Source organism: Fistularia commersonii, chromosome 4 (genome assembly GCF_037954325.1).
Source record: "Fistularia commersonii isolate RoL2024-O1a breed Wild chromosome 4, RoL_Fcom_v1.0, whole genome shotgun sequence".
In the NCBI taxonomy this organism is placed as follows: domain Eukaryota; kingdom Metazoa; phylum Chordata; class Actinopteri; order Syngnathiformes; family Fistulariidae; genus Fistularia; species Fistularia commersonii.
The window spans coordinates 11,719,665-11,746,403 of NC_141287.1; the positions used below are offsets into that span (position 1 = coordinate 11,719,665).

The 26,739-nt window shown below is 42.4% G+C and overlaps 1 protein-coding gene across 5 annotated transcripts in view; it reads right to left on the bottom strand.

Moving 5' to 3' along the window:
• Positions 1-872: 872 nt before the first annotated feature.
• The window catches only part of epb41l5 (erythrocyte membrane protein band 4.1 like 5), a 38,949-nt gene continuing 13,082 nt past the window's right edge, over positions 873-26,739 (bottom strand). Inside the window, exons 8-26 of one of the 5 annotated variants that reach the window (XM_086145298.1) lie at positions 24,366-24,486; positions 23,934-24,021; positions 23,711-23,799; positions 23,546-23,615; positions 21,180-21,349; positions 19,772-19,878; positions 19,613-19,631; positions 18,354-18,399; positions 18,051-18,169; positions 9,713-9,849; positions 8,376-8,470; positions 8,095-8,232; positions 7,944-8,011; positions 6,403-6,525; positions 5,416-5,497; positions 5,120-5,203; positions 4,738-4,800; positions 4,397-4,536; positions 873-2,821 (exon numbers count right to left, since the gene is read on the bottom strand). In XM_086145298.1, coding sequence (XP_086001424.1) covers positions 2,767-2,821; positions 4,397-4,536; positions 4,738-4,800; positions 5,120-5,203; positions 5,416-5,497; positions 6,403-6,525; positions 7,944-8,011; positions 8,095-8,232; positions 8,376-8,470; positions 9,713-9,849; positions 18,051-18,169; positions 18,354-18,399; positions 19,613-19,631; positions 19,772-19,878; positions 21,180-21,349; positions 23,546-23,615; positions 23,711-23,799; positions 23,934-24,021; positions 24,366-24,486 — 1,814 coding nt within the window. In that variant the 3' untranslated portion in view covers positions 873-2,766. The remainder of the gene's footprint in view (positions 2,822-4,396; positions 4,537-4,737; positions 4,801-5,119; positions 5,204-5,415; positions 5,498-6,402; positions 6,526-7,943; positions 8,012-8,094; positions 8,233-8,375; positions 8,471-9,712; positions 9,850-18,050; positions 18,170-18,353; positions 18,400-19,612; positions 19,632-19,771; positions 19,879-21,179; positions 21,350-23,545; positions 23,616-23,710; positions 23,800-23,933; positions 24,022-24,365; positions 24,487-26,739) is intronic. The other 4 variants (XM_086145299.1, XM_086145300.1, XM_086145301.1 and 1 more) reach the window with 4 other exon arrangements.

The window sequence follows — 26,739 nt, forward strand, 5'->3', positions numbered from 1 at the left end:
CACTTGGAACCAGAACTGGTTTAAAACAACGATCAAATCACATGTGAAACTAGGAGTTGTCCTATGCTACCATCTAGGGGTCATTTAGGCAACCCACAATAAATACTTATCTGCAGCTCTGGAGGAGAGATATTCAAACTTAACTTTTGCTTTTAAGTGCTTCTTCTTTTATACTGTCAGTTGTATAGTTAAGCCCCGTTTGACATAAATCTGTGTTCTGTTGGAAAAGGCGTTTATCACGGCTGCATTCCCTACATTTGCTTCTGTCTTCTGGATTTATTTGTGCTGTTTCGTTGTCCGGATAATTTACAAGGCTCATCTGTCTGCCTGCTGGGAAAATACAAGGAGGAAAGTATAAATGATCACATCTCTTGGAACAAGATTTCAAAATATCTTTTTTTACAACTACACTACAGTATTCACAATCCATTTTAGTAATCTTTGACCCAACCGTAGTCCCAATCAGTCAATCTGTTGACATAATTTCTGTTATTCAGTCTATCTGAAATTAACATTTTGTATCTTGCCACGACTGAAACTTTAAGGAAAGTGTTCCAGACAAAATATCTGTGGGCTTATTTGATTTTAGTGATGAAGAGCGGGACTCCTTCAAGAGTTCAAATTATAAGCTTATGACTGAAAAAAATAAATTCATAAACCGAACTTTCCAGGAGAGCACAAGCTTACAAGACTGTTTTGTACAGTTCACTGGGATTTCAGGAGACTTGACAATCCAATATATTCACTATTAACTCTACAAATCAGTCTGCTGGGGAGCTAATATGGTGGTCTGTAATAAAACTAAAGTTAATCTACTAAAAAACTAAAAATAGGTTCCGTTTTTGTACAAACTCAAAGCAATAACAACAATGAACAGTTGACTCCTAGCAATGCTTTACTGAATCATGATTGGATACTTCAGGGAAAAAAAAAAAAAAAGATAAAAATAACTTTTAGGACATTACAATATCCAGTCCGCTTTTATAATGAGCGGACGTCTCCACGCTGAAACTCTTCGGCGCCATAACAACACAGTCAACAAAGCTTAAAAAATATATAAATCTAATTCGTATCTACAGCCAGCCGACGTGCGGATGACACATTTCCCGCTGTGAGCTTTCCAACACGGGACGCTCGGGACGCTGGACAGTAGCATAAATAGCAGTCGCTGATACGAGGTCGAAGACAGACGATGGCGTTAGCAAGGACATCGATAAGTCATGGCATAATAGGAATTAAAAAAAAAAAAAAAAAACACAAAAGCAGGGTCTACAACTCTACTGTTTAAGAGTCAGTGTGATACACTTCATTAATACGGTCAGAAATATGGATCAATTCCACAGGAGTACAAAATATGCATTTAGAGGATCCTCCAGTTACAAACAAAAAATTTCAGCAAGTTTGAGGATTTAACATCAGCTGTTTCTGGGTCTCCATGTCAGCTGCTGCTTCCTGTGACCTGGGGGTCGACATGTTAACAGGCAGATTTCAGCAAACGCATGTACACATCGTCTACCACGTCATTTCAGTAATTAGTGTGATTTTCCAGGATTTACATCACTTCTTTTTTTTTTTTTTTTTAATTTAACATCACGGTGGGGGAAAAAAAAAGGACAACATCGTCACATTTTGAGGATAAAACGTCAAGACTATCGTGTTCTTGTTTGGACTAAAAACAAAGCCTTGATACTTGTGTACTGAAATAAAAGCACAAGGGGGGTAAAGGATTTGATGTCACAGATGCAGTTTGAATTTTGGAGATTTGCGATTTTAGTGACGTGAAAACAGAAATGTCAACGCTTTGCTTCGCATTTGAAATATGGTGATTTCACGTTCACACTTTTAAAACACATTTAAGAATTTCAGGTTCAAGGAACATAATTTAGATAATTAGAAAGAAATGTGCCAGTTTTCAGTAAACATACCTCCCTAATTTTCTATTCTTTTTTCTTATTCTCAGAAAACCTTCACCATATTCAGCATATTAAGGTCATACAAATTACTTGGAGAGCAAGAGGAGGCATTTCCTGCCGTGGCCACAAGAGGATGCAGTGGCCCCAGTCCAATGCAAAATGCACCTGTGAATCTTTTTAAAAACTTTTTTGTGCAAAAAAAAAAAAGGAAAAAAAAAAGGAAAAAGAAAGTCCAGTTACAGGTAAATAACTCAAGGTAGAGACGCTAAAAGTGATGGCCAGTTCACAACTGTTTTTGAATAAGAGCGGCCCAGTGCTGCAGAGACGATCCAGTGATTCTTCAGAGATGACTCCGTTTCCAGTGACTCAAGGATGTTGAATAGATTTTTTTTTCTTTACAAAAAAAGTCTGTAATAGAAGAAGAGTACCTTTTCTAAACTTCATGACATTAAGAGTCCATCTGTTCCCGGCTCAGGAGCCTTTGCCCTATTGTGTTTGTTCTGGCTCTATTGCGGTCTCCATTTTTCATTCAGTGCCGTTCAGCTGCGAGTGCTCACAAAAGCTCAGAGTAGCAGGAATCCAATGGAATGAATTTCTATCGATGAAACAAACAAACGAAAAAAAAAAAAAAAAGCAGCACAAAACCAAATCCTCAACCCCCCCCTCGGTCAGCGGCCGGTTGTGGATGTGTAATATTTAGAGGCGAGGTTCTGTTGACTGGATGGATCAGCTTGTGGGTCACTCAGAATCCTAACAACGTCGGGTCCACTGGCCCAGTTACGACAAGTGTGTGTGTGTGTGCATGCGCAATGGGGGGGGTTAATGAAGTGACCGCTGCTCCTCACAGTCTCCATCAGAGTTCAGTGGTCAGGAGACTTCTTGGTTTGGCTCCGTCCTCCGGGGCAGGGCTGCAAGACATGGCAGAGGGTGAGATGTCGCTGCCGGACACCTTAGACCTGCACTTTCAGGCTAATTTCTTGTTCCGGGTTCCAGCTACAGTGGAAACTCGACTTACGAGTGCATCAACTTGCGAGTTTTCCAAGATATCAGCCATCGCTCAGTTGATTTTTTTTTGCTTTGTGATACAAGGTCTGAGCGGGATTAGCATTTGACACCGACGTGGCTGCCGCTGTTTGTGAAGTGGCATTTAAAAACGGTCGGACGTGCTGCCCGCCATGAGGCAGCCCAGAGAAAATCATGGAAACACATGAGGTGTGCGTGTTGTGGACTCGTCCACGAAGAGATGGAGAAGTTATCATCTAAAGACCAGAGGAGACATATACTGGAATTCAGTGCTGCTGATGGCAGGAACATCAACAGACAGGGCTCAGAGGAGTCATTCAAAGCCGGTCAAGGCAAAGGGATAATTTCAAAAAGACTACCAGTGCTCACGCCGTCACTAAATTAAGTTTAGTGATCAAGTGTGGCAAAGTATGCAAGTCAAATTTAGCAATTCATCGTAGCATTAAGTGTGTAGCTAGTAAGTTGAGTTAAGCAATGGATCTTGAGAAGATAAACTCCCCAAACCTTCTGTGGCACCGCCAGCATTTTCATCCAATCTTCTAAATATACTTGATGAAACCAGTTTTTATTTTATTATGTACTAATACTTGTTATTTATTAACGAAGTACATTTTTCTTATTTAAAAACACATAAAAATTGGGTCTTGAACGGATTAATAGAATTTCAATTGGGAAATTTAATTAGTTATGAGCAGGGTCACGGTACAAATTAAAATTGTGAGTCAAGGTTCCACTGTGTGTTTTCTACATCAGCTGCAAAAAGCATGATGGGACCAGGCGAGTGACTCGTGGTGCTCTCTGTGTCAGGATCGAGCAAGCCTTGCTGTATTTATGCAAAATGACACTGTAATAGGAGCCCCCTCCCCCCAGGGGGCAACAGATGACACTGCCCACTGCCCTCAAGCTAACACAGTGGGTCATTCCCAACAGCTTGTTTCGCCAAACCCCAATCAGATGAATGCGGAGGCTTTTAGTGCCTACAGCTGTTTTAGGCGGGAAGCCGTTCAGACAAAACGTGTAGTGTTCTCAAATGACGGCCGGAGCGCGTTCACAACGAAGGAGAGGACGGCCACCAAACACTGGGGTATTCATCAGCGGACAAAATCTCACGACTGATCTGACTGCCGTGGCGAGTGGACGTTCTGCCCCCGGTACACATGTGGACATTTTATCTGTGTTATTTTAAGATTTGACAGCAAGTTTCACTGAGGGTCTTGGACTTAAAGCGCTCACACTGAAACATAAAACAAATTTTTACAGAGAACAATCCCCGTTTTTTCAAATAACCGATCTTTTTTCTGCGGAAAAATTATCTATGATTTGGCCCGTGGTGAAAGCCTGCATTACAGTGGCTGGTGTTTTCATGCTCATCCAGATGGGTGCAAGCTTATACGACATACATGTTGAGAGGTCACAGCGCAGCCAGACGCAGATTCAAAGGTATATCAGTGAATTTTTACCTGGAGGAGATGGTGTTACGAGGGGGGGCGGGGTGAGGGAAGGCTGGGGTGAGAGCTGCTCCCCCATCTGCGGGGAGAAGAGGAGCGACCTTAGCGGGGGGCTCGAGGTCAAGCAGGCCATTAGTAAAAACGCCGGGAGGCTGCGTTAGAAGGGGACGAGGGAGAAGGAAGGTGGTCAGTCTCTAGTTGTTGGAGCTGCTAGCTTGTTCAGAAACTAAATGACCAAATACTGGAAAACAATATTCTAAGACATTTGATACAGGACACACGCACGCGCACACACGCTCGCACACACGAGAGAGAGAGACAGCTGCACAATACAGGCAGGTGGCGTCACTCACAGCATTGGTGGGGATGATCCAGCGAGGAGTGATGAGAGGTTTCGGCTGCTGCACGGCTGGTAACTGGAAGAAAATCAGTGTGAAAAGGAAGCGCTTGTTATAGTCCTCCCATTGGAGGATCACCGTTGGTCAGGTTGCACAAGAAAGCAGTTAGTCTGAAAAATGAGAGCCTGAATCCTGATCTGACCTCATCAACCACTTCCTGAGACCTAATTTTGTCCTTTATTTGCTAGATAACAGAAAAATGTCATTTATTTCATAAATTCACTTGAAATCTTCCATGGAGGGAGTGCTCAAATAAGACATTTCTGGATTATAGTGTATTTCTGCCATGTGAGGGACCAGGAGGCCTAAGTTTTGAATGTGGAGATCAAGGACTAACCACAGGGACTGGATCATTGAAGTCGATGAGGTTGTCGGACTGGGCACGAGCCGCCTTTGGCAGTTCAGCTTCCTCAGATTTGACCTGAATGAAGGTCATATTAGAATGGTGTTCTTTCGGCGCATCAGTCCTCGAGCACAACCTTTGACAATCACTCAAACCCAACATCTGCCAACTTGTGGCGTTTCATGAATAACGTCATGCCTTGGTGAACAGCATTCATTCTCTTGCATGGTTTGTTAAAGCCTCATTTCCACGGCAACCCATCCAAGTCGGACGATGGCTAATCGTCTCACCTTCAGTGTCACGCTTTCGATGAGAGCCTCCGAGGACATCTTGGGAAGGGGAGGGACTGAATCCTCTGCTAATCTCTCGGCACTGATGGATGGAGGAGAAAATGAAAAAAGTGCATTTTGGAGTTACAGATTTGTGTATTCCTGACAGAGAAATGTCTGATAACCCAAGCACTTGTCTTGGATTTTACTTTCAAGCATTTCACAAGGTAAATGCTCATATTTTTCTGATCCAGGTGGTGAGTCGGGTGGGCCAATGCCTGATTTCCTGTCTATCCAAAGGTCCAACAGCTATCTTCTCCATGTCTGGATTTGTTTAGAAACCAAGGGCTCCTGGATCTCGGTCCTTGTGTCAGTGGCTCATCCAAAGAAGAAACAAGACCAGAGCTCAAATCGAAAGTTCACATTCAAAAACCCAGTTTCCCCCAACCAACAATCTCGATAATTCCAAAAGTTCATGACGAACCCATGTTAATCCCAGTAGCTGAATTCCTTTGCTTTAAAAGCAATTAGCAATAAGTACCTTCAAAATTGCTGAGTCAAGCACCTACGCCCCTGTTCGCATGTCATCCTATGGTAAACTCTGACCGAGCTTCTGGTATCCAGGCAGAAGTCATCATGTGATGGACGCAGTACTTTAATTTGCCACCGAGTGTCACCAAAAACTGGACGCAACAAACCTACAATCGGTTTTCCATGTGCTTTGGTTTGACTATTTTAGGATTTTTGATGTTTTGAGGTTGATTTTTTTTAACATAACAGACATAACTGAGCCATTTTTGCAAGGATGGTTGCTGAAAAACGTTGCTCATAAAACTGCTGTGCAATAATTTAAGATTGAGTTCTTTTATAAAGAGACAGTGACCTGAATTATTCAGAGGTTGCTTTGTTTTTTTAACTTCTAGGGACATTCAATTCACATCTCCAAAATCCTTCTTCTGTGTCAGCAGACAAGAGAAGAGGGCAATGGTTGGTTTTCTGTGATCTGACCTGGTCCCTGCTGAGGAGCCCAGCGAGGCCGGCTTCAGGAGCTCCCAGGAGTCTTGAGCATCGGGTCGTCCGCTGATGGACAGGGACGAGTTACTGCCCAATCGGCCGCCTCGCAGCTTCAGCCTGCCATCAGACAGCCAGTTTGAATTTCACTTTACCTTTTCAATTTTGTTCCATACGTTCTAAATCTTTCCGGTTCTGTATCTTACAGGTACATTTCGGTGGGATTTTCACGTACATTTTTGGAGCCATTTCTTTTAGAAGATCTAACTAACATCCTGGTAATTTATGCTAATCGTCGGGCAGTTATCTTTGGGGATTTTATGCTATTTTTAGCTGATATCAAATTTATTATTTCCTTGCTATTTCCAGGACATGAAAGTGAGTCGAGAACAACAGGATTTCCTTCATCTGCCGGGACTGAAGCATTTAAGGCCTCTTGGCACTTTTCTTGTGATTCTTCTTTCACTTCTCTTGCAGGTGACACAACATTGTCTGCCTTGCTAATAATCCTCATGAATATTCAAGCCGATAATCAGCCCCGGCCGCGGGGAGTGCCGCGATTGGCCGAGACAATGCACCGACAGTTGGCATGACTTGGGAAGATTAAAGGGGAGAAAGGAGGAAGCCTGGTTTCGACACAATCGAGCAGAAGTGAAAATGGCTTCTCTCCAGTACTAACTGACTCTTGATTACAATAAAACAGCCCGATAAACCTGAAACCTGGCAAAAGCCTTTTAAAAGTCTCTTGTGGAAAACAGGGCAGTAAAACCGCATAAGGAATAATCACTTTGCTTAAAAGTTTAAGGGGAACTGTCAACACTTTAAATGGCTGAATTGATGTGTGACACATTCTTAATTTTTGAGTTAAAGGTAAAGCAAAATGTTCTTTTTAGACTTTATGTTTGTGTGGAAAACGCATTATTGTGGGAGTGAATAGGATTGATTGGGGGGAGAAAAGAAAAACAACAACGGGGAGTTTCTATGTTCTCCCCATGGCAATGCTTGGTTGTCTCTATATTTGGCCGTGCGATTGACTGGCGGCTGGTGCAGGGTGAACCCCGCCTCTCGCCCAAAGACAGCTTGGGTAGCCTCCAGCGTCACACCCAGGATAAGTGGTAGATAATTGATGGATGGAAGAATTCTATGTTCACATGCAGCGGTTAGTAAATACATGACTGCAGAACATTGCCATCTACGTTACATGTCTTTCTGTTGTCTGAGACAGATACCAGAACTCTGAACTCTGCACTGCCCTCTAGTGGTTGCCAATAACCATGGCAATGTGAAGGACGTACAGGTACGGGTGTGGGCAGTGATGCTTGACAATGGATATGCATGTAAGCAGAGTAAATGAACCTTTACAGGAGAATTAGAATTATGATACTACAATAAGACATGGCTTCTTTTGGTTGTGAACCATCTTAAGACTGAGCTCATATCTGAAGTGTAACCCCTGGACTCCTAAACTTTCTTTAAGCTGCTTCTCTAACTTTATTCGGATAAAGTTAACGCAGTGGTAGAGTTGGAAACCTTCCCACCTGGCCGTAGCCTCCTGCACGTTACAGTTTTTGTCTCCAGCTATGGTGACGTTCTCCTCCGAACATCCCTGCACAGCGGAAAGAAACACGAGTCATCAGACACAAACTCATAGTGTGTTGGACAGATGTGTGTGTTCGTGCGCTCGCTCACTTTGAGGGCTGCTGCCTCCACTTGTGCCTTCAGGATGTTGCTCTTTAGGTCCTCCGGGGTGCGCAGTGGGGTCACCACCGGGCTGCCGCTGCCTGTGCTGCTCAGGCCAGATTTCTCCGTCAGTTTCACAATGTCCTCCTTTTACAGAAGAAAAACAAATTCTTTTAGCAAGACTATTGCTCTTTGCGCTGACGTGAAGGTTGGCGTCTTCTAGGGTTGAACTTCCAATCTTTCGGTTCGGAGATCCTGAGGAGCAGCTGAGCACAAGGCTCAGCACTCACCTGGTTGTTCATGACCATGTTGATATTTATGTTCTTCGCGGCAGAAGGTAACGGACTGCTTTCCAGCTCCAGCTGCTTCAGACGAGCTGCTGTTTCTTAGGAAGGAAAGCACACATTGTGAAAAGTTGTTCTTTTTAACAAGTGTATATTTTCATATAGAACATAAAAATGTGCTCTGATACCATGATGTGTTCAAAAGAATTTAGAAAATATAAAACCTGAAGGGATGTCTACACGGTAATGAAGTCAAACCTCGACAAATTACCGCTTATGGTGCCACTACATCATAAAGACTTTGAAAAGCCTAATTTTAAAGTTTCATGTCAATCCAGCTCAAATCTAAGACTAGATTTTAAGAGTTTTACATCTCGGAATAGGCTGGGACTATAAACTGTAAGATAACAATCTTACATTTCACGACCAAAATGACAGAAGTGCCCTACGACTCCAGTAAGACTTTAGTTCGTTGCTTGGGGAACCTGCTTATTTTCAATAACACATCCACAGTAGGTGGCAGTGGTGCTCTCGTTGTTAAGAGTGCGCACTGAGCATTAGCTCTATGGCTTAATGATTTTTTTTTTTTGCCCCGCGCATGCGCACACACATCACAGAGCAGGAGATATGAAGTTCTGTGAACAAACCCAAAATGATGCAATGAGAGAAGGCGATAATGAGACAAACAAAAGTCAACCGAAAGCTAAGACAAGGAAATATGAAGAGTATGTTGCACTTGGCAGTGGGAGACGAGGAAAGACCGGTGTGTTTACTGTGTCTAAATACAAATGTGCTGGGTTAATGTTGCCAATCAATTTGAATTTATCAACGCACGTAGGAACTCCTAGAAGTTTCAAAAACCTTTTCAGAAACTAGTATGTTTGTCATGCATTCGTATAGCAAAGGAAGCAGGGACCATGGACATTGGTTTCTGGAACCATTTTAGCTCATATTTAAAAACAGGGTCTTTTTGGGTGGCATAGTGCAGGAGGTAGAGCAATCATCTTTGGAACAGAACATTCCTGGTTCGATTTCCGGCTCCTCTTTTTCTTTGCGCTGGTTTGTTTTTGAGTGTGGGGCTGAAGGTGCAAGTCACAGACGCTCGTGTCACACTATTGTGGTCCCTTACTGCCTGTGGGAATGCATGGCTAAAAAATTCAAGCTAGTTCCTGGAAACAATTTCAGGCTGGACACTGTTTCTGAAAGTGGCTTATGATGCCAGCAAAATAGCCAAGTTTCAGACTTAAATACACTCAATGTTAAGAGAGAAACTCTCGAAAAAGGATTTGAATATTCTGAACATCTGAATGGCAACAAAATGTTTCTGAGAGTTATCTCGTTACCTGCAAGGCTGAGAGCATCTTCGCCGGTGACGCTGCTGCTTGGCCCCGCCTCATCCGCGGCAGCCGCAGAGGGAACGACAGGAGCTCTGAGGACGTCGTCGATGCACGTCTCGATCAGGTCAGTGGCCAGGGGCAAACTGGAGACAGATGAGGGAGCAAAAGGGAAATTAACTTTACATTTGAAATCTAACAGGAAACTTGAATCAAATACCTCTGGAATCTTAAATCCAGGGTCCCTCTTCCTCATATTTTGGGATGTGAACGCTTAGTTACAGCAAAAAGTAAGAACCGTTGGTGCTTTTAAGCTCATTTGTCAGACTCATTAAGACTATTCTAGAATGCTCATGGGGCCATTAAGGAGGAGAATTCTAGCAAAGTTAAGTTTCTATGAAAAATAAAAATTAATTATTCTATATTTAAAAAAGAAAATCTAGGACATGATTTCATGATTTTCATGATTTTAAGTAGTGAGACAACATTTTTCAATACAGATATACTTAGTATGTATAATATTTTCCATCTGCAGTTGGTTGTGGCCTGTATATCTGATAACCGGAAGACAGAGGAATACACTTAACTTTTCTTCAAGATAAAATGCCGTTGTACATTGTGGCTGTAATATTGTAGGTTGAACTGACTTGGCATCAGTGAATAGAGAAGTGAAGCAGGATAACAACCAGATTTTAATATGCAATTAATCCAAATGTATCAAGCACAAGCTTAGATTCAGTTTCTATGATGGAACTTGCATTAGTTCTGTCAGACACTTAGAATTACTTGCAGCTGTTTGCAGCCAGAATCTTGCTTTGCTTCCCTGTTGGCCCTAAAACATGGGCAGACAGGACCGTGAGGCGGCCACATCCCGGTTATCCTGCAATCAGTATTCAAAGGAAGGGGGTTCGTAGAACATGTGGTTGTATGACTTACCTGTGGAAATCCATTAAATATGAACGGAGTCTGATGACATAAGAGCTCTGCTGTGTGTTAGAGGGCATTTTAGAATAACAACCTGAACCAAAATATAAGAATACTGACAATTAGCTTTCAAACACACACACACACACACACAACAAAAAAAAAACTGTTAAAAGGAGCACAACTTAATCCTCTATGATAAATCTTTCACTTTCCTGCACCTGAAGGACAGCATGACAAATCTTCCACCTGGAGTTTACATCAAATACTTTTGGAGTTCTGAAACCGAAAAACCGAACCTGAGGGAATCACTGACTCCTCTGCAGCTCATCAAGTCCAACGTGTAGAAAGAATCCCATTTTGGGGGGGGACACATGTTGACAGACATGTGTTAAACTAACCCTGGGGGATACAGCAACCAAGTGTCCAAGCCCACCATGTGGGAAGGAGAAGAATGAAAAGAATGAAAATTCCAAGGACACATGCCAACCAGATACCAGACTGGTATTAACCTTATGGGGAAACGGACTGTTATTTTTTTTGACAATAGAAATGCATACATTTAAAAAGGCAATATCAAGGAGCAAAGCCAAAGCAAACACGAACAAATTGTTGTATCAATAAAACCGTGACCCACCTGGCCACTAGAGGCTGCTGCTGAGTTCTGTTAAAGCTGCCCAACCTGTTACTGTCACTAAATGACCATGGTGGCTGTGCTGCCGAATCACCAAAATCCCCACCAGGTTGAACGCACATGTGCCAAGGTCTTTGTTTGAAAATTACTTTAAATAAAAAATAAAAATAAAAAATAATAATAATAAAAAAAAAATATATATATATATATATTTATATTATCAGAAAAGACTTGAAATTTTTTGAGTTCAAAATCAGACCAGACTGCTTGTTTTGTTTTTAGCATTAGCTTCTTAATGCAAACCCTAAGTAAAAGAAAAAAAAGAAAAAGCAACTGCTGCACTTCTTAAAATTGTCTGAACCACAAGAATGTGTTTGGTTATATTCCTTGTTAAATAGGTAATTAAGTGCTTTTAGTGCTTAGAATGTGCTCCAAAAAATTAATTCAATTATAAAATACCTTGGAGCGAGCCATCCTAGACATAAATCCTCAGGAGAGAAACACCCTTTTGTCACAGTGATGCCGTAAACATGTACTGATCATCTTTATTGGTTGAGCTCTGCAAGAAATATCGATCAAAGTCAAAACAATGCATGTCGATTGAATTACAAGTTGACTGAATCACAGCCCTTTAAATCGAGGGGAAAAAAAACGGAGGCGATCAACAAAAAGACAAACATTGTGATAAACTTTAGACTGACTTTGGACCAGAGACGGTTAAAGCAGTGGACGGGCTTAGTGATGGCACCCGTTGGTCTTTGGATGGTTTGAAGCCTGGGCACCAGGATTTTTGGTCATCTTAGCAAATGTAAATTGAGGTCACTACACATAACAATATTTCCTGCATCTTCTGCTTTTAATGGTTGAAAATTATTCACAAAGAGAGGTATCAAAGGGAGTTGGACTGACCGTTGATTCATCAGAAAGCTAGACTGGGCTACAACTGGATTCGATGAACTCACTCGGGCCAAACATCTCAATAAATGCCCATTGAAAACAAATTTGCCAATGTAATAACAGATTAGAAATTAATTTTGATAAATAAATTATTTTCTGGTTTCAGGTACCTTTATCCACCCACGTCACAAAACAGACCTGGAATTCTTTTTTCCACCAAAGTTCATTCAATGGCCTGGACATTTAAAGAAAGCTGAAATACATGTCAGAAGGACTGACATGATTAAGGAGACCTAAATTCTGGAAATAGTGAGATGTGGCAGATGTGGACAGAATGAAAAATGATCAAATTTGAGTAAATGAGTGAAAACATGTAATTCTAATGCTCCCATGCAGCCAGTGAGGAGCTGGAGGAAGTGATAGGTTGAACAGGACTACGGAGACATAGAATTGATAACAGTTAGTGATGCTTACTGCAACTTCAACAACTTCCAATATATGAACCAACTGGTTATCCAATTCAATCTTCAGCATCTCAATGCATTAGAAGTTTTTGTTATGACACTTTACTGTGAGGAGTTGTATTTTAAACAGATAAATGAGCAAAAGAACATTTAGAATTAATTGTTTTTACTGAGGAATCTTATCGGTGTTTTAAAATATGGTGCAACAGGTCCTTGAAATATAGAAATCAAATTAAATAGAATGTCATTTTTTTAACTAGCTTTTACAAAAAACAACTATAATTACATATGATGCAAATTCAACTACTTTAACAGACCCTGTTAGAAATATGACATAAATGCAGGGAATGCTAAAAGGAGGAAAGCTGGCTGATATCCGGAATCACGTGACGTGATGTCTCTCCGCAATCTTCTCAGCTCTGTGGCAATAGCATCTCACGTCCGCCACTTGCAGAGACCGTTTCAATTGGGCAGTACAGAAGCGCAGGGCAGAGAGGGGGGGAAGAGCACTTGTGAATTGAAGAGAAGTCACTATGATGACGGTAGAGCATGGCGAGGAATGTTCCGGTAAATAAGGCATACTGGGAGTTCAGGCCACGAGGAGCCAGGGTCGAGCCTGTGTCATTTAATGTGTCTTGTCTGATTCGTACCGGCGCAGATGAGACCGAGGTCAGTTGCATGGATCTGTCCTCCTGAGACAAGGAACGGGAGGATGGAGGAGAGAGGAGACCTGAGGAGATCGAGGTGAAGGAGGGACACGGGGTCAAAATGGGAGGGAACACAAAAGCAGGAGAGCAGTAAGATGGAGGGATGACAAATGAGAGCATAGGTAAAGGGGAAAAGATGGGACGGAGTGCGGGAAGCTAAAACACAACACAAGGAAATGAAAGGAAAGAGAATCATCGGAATCAGCCGATGACAGAATGTCGAAGCACCCAAAGGTCCCTTTTCAAAATAGATTGTTTGTGTTCTTTTCTATAGTTTGTAAACAACTTGGGAGACTTCGCTGCTGAAAAATTCCTTTTCCTACTCTAAGCACTTTAAGTCTGACTCGTTGCCATTACTCTTTCCTGGGCAGTCAATGGGAATCGTACCGGGGCTCATCAACCCAATCGCATCTTGGGTAGAAGCTTGTTTTCACTGTCTAAATGAGATAATTCCAAACTATTTATCCCATACAAAGTGTTAAGAGAGAAAACACAATTTGCGCAAGGAGATTGGCTGGAAACCGAGGCTGAGCCTTGGTCTGCCCAGGGGAAACTGGGCAGACCTTTGACTGGACTCTGACTGGAAATTATGTAAAATTTCTGAATTTTACATATGTCAGACTTTCCCCACGGGATTAATAAAGGATAAATTATTATAATTATCATTATTATTAAATAAGCAAGTGCTGAGCTTAAGTGTTGTTCCAACACTGTGGGATTCCCTGGAGGGTAAAAGTAATAATAATAATCATAATTATTTATTCTTTATTAATCCTCATGGGGAAATGTGTTCTCTGCAATTAACCCATCATGGATGAACTGTGAGCAGTAGGCTTCCATCCACCAGCGGAACAGTTAGTTCAGTGTCTTGGTCAACAACACTTCAACACACTAGGAGAAGCCACGAATCGAACCAGGAACATTCAGTTCCAAAGACAATTGCTCTACCTCTTGCACCATGCCGCCCCCAAAACTAGATGGCTGGACCTGGTAACTAAACTAAACGAAATCCATTAGTAACACACTACGCCGTCATGGATTAAAATCCTGCAGCACACGCAAGGTCCCCCTGCTCAAACCAGCACGTCTAGTCCCGTCTGAAGTTTGCCAATGACCATCTGGATGATCCAGAGGAGGAATGGAAGAAGGTCATGTGGTCTGATGAGACCAAAATAGAGCTTTATGGCTTAACTCCACTCGCCATGTTTGGAGGAAGAAGAAGGATGAGTAGAACCCCAAGAACACCAACCCAACCTTGAAGCATGGAGGTGGAAACATCATTCTTTGAGTATGCTTTTCTGAAAAGGGGACAGGACCACCGCACCGTATTGAGGGGAGGATGGACGGGGCCATGTATCGAAAGATCTCGGCCAACGACCGCCTTTCCCTCGGTAAGAGCCTTAAAGATGGGTCGCGGCTGCGTCTTGCGGCATGACATTGACCCGAAACACACGGCCAGGGCAACTAAGGGGTGGCTCCGTAAGAAGCATCTCAAGGTCCTGAAGTGGCCTAGCCAGTCTCCAGACCTGAACCCAGCACAAAATCTTTGGAGGGAGCTAAAAGTCCATATTGCCCAACGACTGCCCCTAAACCTGAAGGATCTGGAGAATATCTGTTATGGAGGACTGGGCCAAAATCCCTGCTGCGGTGTGTGCAAACCTGGACAAGAACTGCAGGAAACATCTGATCTCTGTAATTGCCAACAAAGGTTTCGGTACCAAAAATTAATTCGTTTTTCTGATGTATCAAATACTTGCCATGCAATAAAATGCAAATTAATTACTTAAACTCATACATACAGTCATAAGTGATTTTCGTCTTCATTTGTTTAGATTCCGTCACGCACAGTTGAAGAGTAACTATGATAAAAATGACAGACCTCTCCATGCTTTGTAAGTGGGAAAAGCTGAGAAAAATCAGCAGTGTACCAAATACTGGATATTAGGAAATGCATCCCTGGAAAGCAATGTAATACAAATAAAATAAACGGAATTGTCGAGTGAACGTGATATACTTCTGCCAACTAGTCAAGTTGTCCTCAGAAAGTCACATTGATCTACCGCGGCATTAAGATGTTAACACCTCTGTGACACTGAGGCACTACATTTCCCCCCGAGAGAAACTCACACCTGCTTCTTCTTGCTGTCTTCACAAGAGAAATACTGTTGATTTTCTACTTCACCTCCAAAGCTCAGAGTGACAGCTTTCTGCGGTGTGCATGTGTTGTGAGAAGCCAGGCAGTGTAGTTATAATGGGTGAGCCATGCCTTCTATAAAACCCTGCCACGCAGTTCACAACTGTGCATTTGGTGGCGGTGTGACATGATCACTCGGGCTAAGTGACGCGGACGAGATGTGAGGAGCATCACTGACCTGACCGTGCACCACAAAAGTGTCCGGAGTCCGAGGCTGTCTGTGTCAAAGCTGTGTTTATGTATTCAGCGCTGGAGGCCGTCAGCTGGTAGCTCTTAATCGTGATGACAGCTGTGCTGGGAATGCACGAGAGAGGCCATAGTATTTCCCACTGCCTCAGGAGAAACAATGAGTAACTTGGGCATCTTTTGGAAAAATGAACAAGGTCACTCTGAGTTCACCAGTTTCAATCCAGTTTCCAAAAGTGACACTCATACTTTTCTCCTTCCAGTCCTCCACTTTGCTCTGCTTGCCATTTCCTGCAAATATTTAGGTAAAATACACCTGTACTTGCAAGAGATTCAGTAGCTTAATATTTCCAGGCTTTCATATAGGAAGCCTCAGATCTGAAACAAGGAATATTGGGGGGCAAAAAGGGTTGCAACGTTGGCCCAATTGAAATGTATCTTCTTGGTAAAAAACATTTTCAAGAGGTGATAAAGATGTGAAGTTTTATGTGCAACAATAAAACACAAACAATGGAGAGCATGGAGGTGGCGGTTTACTTGATGCTCGGTCGGTGGCTTTTTGTCACGCACAAAGCCAGAGAAGAGGCGGAGAATGGTACAAGTGGCGAGATGCAGGAGTGGTCATGCTAACATGTAGTGCTCTAGCAGGTTTTTCTTTTTTTTTTTCCTCCAATGGCTGGTTTGATCAATGGGCCATGGCCTGTTGACATCATGTTTTTGTATCAGCTCAACTCACTTGGAACCTCACAAGAGGTCTTAAAAAAAAAAAAAAATCTGGGTAACAGGTGCTTCCCCTGATGAGACATCCCGAAAAAGAACAGTTGAGTTGAGCTTGAACTGTGTAGTGGAAAATGCTCTATTAGTTATAAGAATATATATAATTCTTAAACAATTAAGATGAACAAATCTTCAAAATGTTGGAAAAAAAAAGGCATCATATCATGACTTTACCCATATCTTTTATCTGGAATGAGTAAGGAGTGTGGAGGATGTGGAGGCAGAAGATTTGCCATGGAGGAGAAGCGTTTAAACTGTACCAACAGCCAAGATGAAACATGTGGGAGATAGAAGATAGAGAAATATCTCTTTTGATCCTTGACAATCCGAAAAACAGGCTGTAAACTGTTGCCGTGGGCAACTGCGGACAAACTGGCCTTAAGGTCATCCCAGCCTTCGGATGCTGAAGAAATAACTACGAACTGAAGTCATGGTTCTTTATATCTTGGTAATGTCATTTTTTGTCTTCCCTCCCCGCTGATTATTAGACACTTACAATTATAACAGATTTGCTGACTTGATTCAAAAATGTTTCTTGCATGAGTTGGGAGAGTACAGTCTTTGAGGGGGGAAAAGTTCTTGAGGGTTTTTGATATATACGTATATATTTTTTATTCCAAAACTCTAAGGCTAAGCCCAATGAAGCTGTTCCCATATTGTTGTGAACCAGGTGTGAGTTCAGATGCAGCAGGACAAGAAGGGACTGAAAACAAAGACACAACGGAAGCACCGCAGCCCTCAAGCTGAAATCATATCACTGATCAATGATGCGAACACAAGATTGCCACAAAGCATCCAGAATCATTCATAATGATTAGGTTGGCATGTCATGCAAATCAAAAGACACAGAGCGAATCTGAGAAAACAATTCCAACCCCAGAGGTATATTTTTCAGCAAAAAAAAAAATGAAGAAGCCCGCCACTGCACAGCCGTTGATTAGTTAACACAGGAGCTACAGCAGTGCTGGATGTCTGACGGTACCTACCTGTCCTGCCTCCAGGCTTTCCTCAGTACAAGTTCATACTGGAACAAAGAGGGGAACATGGCAGGTTTACAATAAGCAGGACACGGCCACAGTCTTCAGTTTGAACGGTTTTCTTTCGCGCCCTGAAAACCATCACGGCTGCTCAGACGCTGACGTGGGGTAGCCGTGGCCTTCGCGCCCAGCTCTAAAACACTGCTTCACACACGAGACGGTGCGATATTGCACACCGACGTGCCAACAAAAGCTACATACACACTGGATCGGTCCATGCTCAGACAAGAGTTTGGGAAGCGCGAGGTTCAACGTCGATGGTTCAGCAGAAGGTCAGAACAGAAAACCCTTAGGAGAAACGGAGCAGTTGACACAGCGCTTAAACTTACAAAACAAAGACCAGAGCAGAGGGAGAACCTAGCAGAGGAACACACCATCCAAAGTCAGAGGATGAAACTCATTAAATTCATGTCCCTGCAAACGGACCGTGAAACATGCCCTTCGGCAGCAAGCAAGCAAGGATCAGCCACCCCACTTGGAGGAGCCCAGATGTTTGGGTTTTCTTGTTGAGAACCGCGTTTACCCACCTCCTCTTTTCCCCTCCGGGACTCCTGGGCAGAGCTTCGATCTCCATCGGTCCGCAGGCAGAGGCAGGAATGGGGCTGATGACCGGCACGCCAAACCAAGCGCCTCTACTGGGAGAACCCTGGAGGAGCAAAGGCAGGACTGTTAAGTTCAAGTTGGAGAGCAGGGACAGGAAAATTGAGTGCTTAGTCAGTTCACTGTCATTCCATAATAATTTTGGAAAAATCTATCTATAAATAAATGTATAACTTGTTTCTTTGAGAGCTGCTTATACAAGGGACAAATTTGAATGACTTTTTGCTCACCTTGTGCTCTTTGCTGGAGTGAACTCCATTGCCTGAAGTCAGAACCCTGAGCAAAGGGAGACGGATCAGTTTTCAGCCAGGAACATTTGAACTTGCTTTCAGCTCAACCTGGAGTGCTGCTCCATCAAGGTTTGTATGATGTTTGTCATTTTAGAGCAACACTAATGGATTTGGTCAACAGCCTGCCAGGTGACCCATAAACTAATAAAACTCCTGATGCTAAAACATGCCTTGCACATGATATTTCACATGTCAGTGAAGGATGATCAACATTGTTGCTTCAAATGGATCCTGTAGTCCTGTTTATCTGAGGGTCCAATCAATGAAACTGGAAGGCTCACACTAGCTGTCAAGCACTGCACTGACCCCATGACAGCTTACAACTGACATGTCTTCAGTCCTAACACAAATCCCAGCAACAAAAGGCCATAACCAGATTATGGAGGGAAGGATTGTGACATCAGTGGAGGTGTGCGACATCAGCCAGCTCAGACAGCCATCGGCCAAGAAGGGGTCATGGAGGCAGGTGTTTCATGATCTTCAACACGAGAGGACAGTGCACTGGCCTACGTGATCAACTGCCGAGGTGGATCTGACAACTAGCTGGGTGTTGCTGGGTGTTGCTGGGTGGCAGCATAGTGCAATTACATCAACCAGTGTAGCTGTTAACACCATCCAACAAATAAAACAATCTGTTGTTGAACTTCCATTTTGCAAACATTAAAATAAGTTATGAGTCTGTATCAATGTGCATGAAAATATCAGATATACCCCCCCCCAAACACACACAGAATGTGTGTAGGGGGTGTGGGGGGTGTGGTGAGGGCGATGCTACATCATCGCATTCTAAAATAATCGCCTATGTTTTTTTTCCAGTTTTATAGAAAACACAATTAATTTAGACATACGTTGACTAAGACATTGATTTAGGCCAAAAAAATAACATTTGTCAAAAAATGACAATATTAGACAATTCCCAATTTGCTAAATCTAAATATTGATCATGATTTTCATTAAAAAAAAGAAGGCTCATTAACCAACTTGGGATTTTTTTTAGCAACCTAATGTTAGACTTATTTGCATGTATTCTGGCTGCATTTCCCATTCCACCCTTTCCTTTTTTGTCATTTACTCTCATTGAACTTTTGCACTGTGTGCATTATTTATTGTAAGACGCAGCTGCAGCGATAAAGTGTGTGCGACTGATGACAGATAAAGTCAGTGACACACTAACAGTGTTTGGACATCAGGGTACTCACTCCTGGGGGTTGAAGGGTCCTGTAAAAACACAAAGAGAACACACAATGACATTTGTCCAGACCAATGATAGAATGGATGTCACTATCTGTCACAACACAGACGCTCGTCTTGAAGTAGTGTGTGTGTGTGTGTGTGTGTAATTAATGTGCCCTGCTCACCTCTGTTCTGCATTGTTCTCCTGGAGTACCGCCGACTGGGCCTCCGCTCAAAAGAGGCTGAGCGCCGCGCTTTATTTGACTTGGTTGTCTGATACTCCGTGTTACCGCTGGGACAAACGCACAAACACATGGGCGACATTTGAGACTCGAGGTGATTTTTCAATTGTCCACGAGCCGCAGATCAGAGTAACCTTCAGCCATCAGATTTCTGGATAAATATGTCCTAAAAACAACAGGCAGAGAAGGGGGTGACCCCTGCTGAACTCTGGACCCATCCAGGCGATAACCTTCTATTAACAACAAACTCTCTAACCCCCGACTTAAACCAACACTGTCGTCAATGCTTATCCAACTGGGTAATGTTTAAATACACACCCAGAGGAACTACTTGGCCGCTGCGGTGTGTTGATAACAGGAGCCTGTCCGGTACTATTTAAGTATCTGTATGGACGAGTAAAGATACTGTACGTCCCGTAATCTCACACACTCTGTTCAAACAAACAGTTCGGGACCAATGTGGCTCACTGAATTTGTGGCTCTGAAACTCATCTGCATCCCAAAGCCCTCTTTGGAACGTCCATGTTCACCCAGTCCTGCTTTGTTCCAGTTGTGTAAACAAAAACGAATGTCGGCCTACGATTTTCACTTTTCCTCTGATACAAAGTCTTGGCTCTGAAATGTGCATTACATCATTTTCAGTGACGCTGTTGCTACAAAAACAGGGACAGGGACAAAGTCCAGATGCTGGACCCCATCCTGCTCCCTCTGCACAGTGGACATTTTTTTTTTTGGAGCTCCAGTCTTTTAGCCATTGCATTTCTGCCATTCTCTCAACCGGAGAAATTACTTGAAAATACTTTAAGTAAGTTCTCACTTAGTTTAAGAAAATGTCCTGCTTATCTTCAGCAGGTTCTGAATGGTTTCTTGGGCAGTTTCTTTATTGATCACTGGCTTGTGTTGAAATCCATACTGAAATAGACTTTTTTTTTGCCGTTCATTTGCAGACAGATTTGATTTTGCAGGACTTTTGTAGTGGGCCATCTTTCCAGGTGTGTTGGAATCTTCCCTGTGCCTGGGATTTTCTCTTTTCTAAACCACCCACATATTGAAAGAATATCCTATGGTCGCTTGGTGATCCATCTGATTACTATCCTTTCCATTCAGAAGGAAAAACAGCAAAAACATTTTGGTATTAGTAAGGGAGTTGAATCTTCTTTCCTCAGGCACCTGCTGGTATGTCTGAACACTGTGCAAAGGAATGTTGAAGATCGTTGGACAAACAAAAACGGTTGCCATGGGCATGCAGGGATGGTTTGATAAATTTGAAACTGCCAGATTATGGTCTGCTCTACTTGTTACTGAGGGATATCCAAAAGCATCCCTGAGCCACAGATCTGCCAGCAGTCACCTGTATCTGAAACGTGATCCCATGCGAATGAAACTGGAGCGTGCCGCATTCTTCTGTACGGGCCCTCTCAGGCGGAAGAAGGCATGATGCTCCACAGCGCACTTCCAGAGATGCTTGCAGGCCTTGGGGTGGTCCATCCTGAAGACAAAGGTGTGCTCTTGTTCCTTGCCCTGGGCGAGAGACAGACATTCATTCAAAATCTCAAACGTTCAAAAAGACAAGCAATGAAGCTAATTGAGTTGAATTGACTTTTTAAAATCGATCCATAATCATTGATGTTTGTTCGATTATGTTTCTGTTCCTTGGTGACAAAAATAAAAGCTTTCTTCTGGCACATGATTTTTTAAAAAACAACTGAATGAAAACTGCAAGGTCACATGATATCACGATGCAATCAGTCAAGCGAGGAATCAAAATGTTTGATTTAAAAAAGATAAAATAAAAAAAAAACAACTGGACATCCAAGTTGATATTAATATGTTGATATAATGCCCAGACTGACAAGAATCTATTGCATTTGAAGAATATTTGTTGTGGAATGTTGTTCTGAAATTCTTGTTCCAATTTCTAAAACCATGATTCTAAAGCATTACAGGTTGAAGTCACTGTCACGTCCAAATTCTGCTCAGTAAATAAGACAATATCCAACTTGGCCAAGCCGCAGTTTCGGGGAGTTCAAGTTGTTTTGTTGTCCTTTTTAAACCGACAGAACTGAGCTTCAACAGCAAAGCCCTCTGGTTCCTTAAAATATTCAGGCCCTCTGACATAAGCGCTTGGCAGAACAGGAAGAGGAGTCGAGCTGCATGGTAAGAAACCCTTAAGTTTCTGAGAAACTGTGTTGGATCAGGAGAAGAACAACAACGTCTGTAGAGAGAACACTGGTCCCCTCTACAGCTTCTCTGCTGTGTTTCACGTACGAGGTGTATTGTGTGACAGGCAGGTCTGCAGCTAGAGAGCCCAGGTGCAGACAATGAATCTGGTGAGGAACAGACCATTGTACTGTATATATCACAAGTGTTTAACAGAGTTCAGAGGCATATACTGCGTGTGAGTGTGTGCCCAGTAGTGTGTGTGTTGGGGAGGGGGGGGGGGCATACCACAAATACCAGGGAGGGAAGCCTTCTTTATTAACCTCCCACACAGACCTCCAGGACAGACATAAACAATCTCTCTTTTTCTATCCTGTACGCTCACCAACTCTGCCCCGACGCCAAGCCTGGCTTTCATTTTCAGGCCGTGGAAATACTTCCAATTTAAGAGGAACATTTTTTTATTTATTTTTTTTATTTTATCATTTCATAACTGACTTTCGTGGTTTGAGGGTTTCCTAATCCCGTCACATAGAATTTTATTAAGGAAATGAAAAATGCTTCTTTGTGCTCACTTTCCTGGACACATCAGGAAAATAAAAACATAAGACAGCATGTCTTTCTGATCAAAATCCAATTAAGATTTCTTCCTGTGAAGCAAAATATGATGTGTAAAATATCTGTGGATATGCCCGCGAACCCCGACCATTAATTTAACATGGGTGGGAGATGTGTTGTGCACACTCCACATCTTCCATCAGGTACGGGTATATCTGCAGTTATTTACTTTAAATCAGCATCCGTGCAGAACACGTCCAGGTTAATTGAGTTTACACCCGAATGTCTCGGGGGCTATTATTATAGCAACTGTTTATTTAGCGGTGCCTTCTATGTAATTAATAACGTGACTAAAGCCGAACCACTCTAAATTCCACTTCCATCATAGGATAAGCCTCTGACATACTGAATATCCATTTTCTTTTTGCCACCTCTGGAATTTGGGGGAATTTTAGGTTGTTTGTGTCATTAAATTGAAAGCCCCTTTGGAACTTTCTGTCCGTCTCAATTAGATATATTACTTCCCATTTAAGACAGCTCCTTTTCTCCACACCACCTGCGTTTGATACTACTTACTGTATAAGGAGGAATCTAAAAGCAATGTGTGTTCTTGTAGGAATTTGTGAGACAAATTCACATATACACATATATGAGCATGTAGTCTTACAGTGTACACATTAATTATTGGGGGAGTCAGTCAGAGGGAACGACTTTTACTTTAAATGTCTTTATATTGTTATGTTTCTTTGTATTGTATTTCCAGTAGGTTTTTGTCAGGACAAATTCAAAACGAGATGGTAAATCCCAAGGATTACCCTATAAGCATATTGTCATTTTTTTTCAAAGCTAGAGATATCCCATTTTCAGATATTCATGCAAGTGATTTGTCAGAATGCTGCAGGGAAAAAAAAGTAGGCAAAACAAAGTGAAAGGGAGTGACAGATGTGTGTTTGTCATTTTCTAAATACCACCGGGAGGCATGTATGCATTCCGGCTCACCTGCTCATCATCCTCCACAACAACCAGAGTCAGTTTGCTCTTTTTGAAATCCAGGCGGGTGATCTTGGGCCTAGAATGATAGGAGGGACCAAAATTTATTACATAAAGGGAGAGTTTCAAGTGGTTTCACGCTCAATCCCTGTAAATTCCCCTGAATGACCGAACCAGAAAAAGAGCCCGATCTTGGTTTGTCCTTCGAACACCAGAACCCCGGTAGGTGTCAGACCCAGACTGTACTCGTTGCCGTCTCGTGCCTGGAAAGCAACAGAAAACAAAAAATAAACAATCCAAGCTATAACCGCAATTAATCCCTGCCTTCATCAAGGACATACATTCAAGTCTGTATGTGAGTGAGTACATGATAAGTGTGTAATTGTATGTCAGTTACCTTGACCATATGCATGTCCACACCATACATTTCTAGCCATTTTGCTTTGTTCAAGTAGTTTATCTCAGCCTGGGCAGGTGTTTGACCTCTGGGGGAGGGAGAGGAAAGAAAAGGCAAAAACCAGGGATTTCTTCTACGCAAATGCCAAAGACTATGTAGAAGTTCACACGGGTGACTAATGTGACAGGAAGCCGCAGCTGCTTGATAGTAAGAGCATTACAATGGTTTCTTTCACTGCAAATCAGTTATAGGAAGTGTCAGACGTTTATACAGCCAATAATCCTGGAGGAAATGTTTGTACGCTCAGTCAAGATTTGAGGAAGCTAAACCGTGACAACAGCTAAATCATTGTTGTGTTATCCCATCTGGCACACGTTGGACGGAGGCACAGCCTGCTCTGAAGACACAGTTTAACCGTGATTGAAGTCAAACCTGCATTCCTTCCACGTGTTGTAGATCGCTAACTCCACATCCTCCGTTTGGTTGGGGATGAAGCGAAATTCTGAGACCAGGTCCAGACTGTGTTCAAGTGGGTCGCAATCACCAAGCTCAGCTGAAAATGCAAAGTTTTTAATCAGTTCTTGCATTTTTCTTAAAAATGTAGTATCACTCATTTTCATTATCACCTTAATAATTTCATTGTTTACTCCATGGTGGCAACATCCATGTGTCCTAGTGGAAATAACGTACCATAAAGACAGCAAAGACCTGAGCCAAATTCGTGACTGGTTTGAGAGAATCCTATTGATTTGATTCGGCGCGCAGAACTTTAAAAAGAAGCCGGTGGATCGCTTTGCAGTCCCGGAAATAAAATACCTAAAGTCCTCTTAAAGTCCCTGTCCTAGTATGTAATGATAATAATAATAGTTGTAGGCATTAGGACAGAACGTTTACTCTCTCTAATTTCGCAGACAGACACAAAGCCGCAACCAAACACATTGTATTTCAAATGAAACAAAGTCTGGCTGAAGACTCAATGATAAATCCATGTTAAATTGAAATAGAACATTAACTGATTAGAAATCACAGACATTTTACAAACAGACCCTCATTTTCAGAGGCTCCAATTTTATTGACCAACTGAAGGCTTCAATATAAGTTTTGGCCTGCTCCTGTTAAATTATATGAAAATGAAGCAGACAAAACTGTCAGTACTGATTCCAAACAGGTGTCCACCTCAATGTGGGGAGATGTGAATAGGATAAATAACTAGCTAAACCTATTGGAGAAAGGCCAAAAAAAGAAATGACCAAATTGATAATTTGGTACAGTCTGTGTAGAAAGGAATGCACTGACCCCGTCTGAAACAGCCCAAGACCTGAATGACCAGAGAAGAAAAAGTGCTTTGTATTACACGGGCAATGACTCAAAACACACAGAGTGTCCGAAGCCCTGAGAAAGAAACTGGATATTCTTCGGTGGCCAAGTCGGTCATGTGATCTCAAGCGAAGACAGAACAAACTGCATATTGAGGGATCTCATCACAGCATCTCAGTGATCTACATTTCAATTTTAGTGAAGTTTACCTCTCACTGCCTCATTTTAAATTAGCTTGCTGATGAAAGTATCTGTTCTTTATCTTTCTTAAGACTGTACACAAGGGAAAAAAAAACTGGTGGGCAGGAGAGGCAAATATTGATAAAATAAAGCCCCATCCTGACAACAAGAAAAATTAAACTAAAATCTCCTGAGCTGTGACATTGACAAGAAGGATGTAGCGTGCAAGGCGATGTTTACGTCTCATCCAGAAGGGCAAAACAAGCACCTCACGGTAAATAAACTAGCCTTGAATGCATAGAAAGAAGAAAACAACTCTGTCCTCTCCACCTCCTCGTAAATGTCAGTGGACCAAGAGCATAACTTTATGGGAAACAAAGAGAGAAATCTCCACCGAGGGAAAGGGAAGATAGAGGGGACGTTGGATTAGGGGGCCTCAGAAGAGGATAGAGCACTAATGAGCTGGCATTTACCCTACAGTGACTGTGACTGTGTGTGTGTGTTTGTGTGACTGTAAGTTCGAGAGCAGTACAAAAGTGTCTCTACTGACTTTTTTAAACATTCAACCTTTGATTCATGGAGGTTAAAAACACATGGTCGTTGCTCCTTAAGGGAGAGCCTTGGTCACATAAGCATTCCTGAATGAACGGCCGGTCACTATGGAAACACAAATGTCCCTGAAAGGACGATACAGCCTAAAACCTGCGGGCAGAAATTCTGATGTTTATAAACGTTCCTGTTTCTACTAAATCTAGTTTGATTTAAAATATTAAGAGTGATAAGAGTGATCATGTTTAGAAACGATGCTGATTTGCAGTCGCTGCCCCTAATGGAAGATTAGTAGAAAGGGTCTGCAAAGGTCAGGTCTATGTGTCATACAGACAGTCATTAACAATGTGGTGTCAGTTAACACGATGCAGGTGAGCTGGTGATCCAAAAAGACAGGCAATCATGACAGCATGGGTATCTGTGTCCAGGAGTGGAGGGGGGCCACCACTGCAGCTGGCCTAGTGAATGATTATATTGTAAGGTACGACATACTTCAGATGCCATGCGTGCACTGTTTGTATAAACTCACCTGTTGTAAGTGGGAGCATTGCAAAAATTCCTGGTGGACATGCTAGCGTCAACTCACTGAACTGAGTTAGAGAAAGAATTTAGCCACTAAAAACAAGAAGTGGCACTTCAGAACGTGAATGCAACAAGTGGCAAACCTAAAAAGTGAAAATGGCTGGTCTGTTGTGACCAGCTTGACTTATATAGCTTAAGAATCAGCCACTATGTGTGTTACTTCAGTAAGGCAGCACAG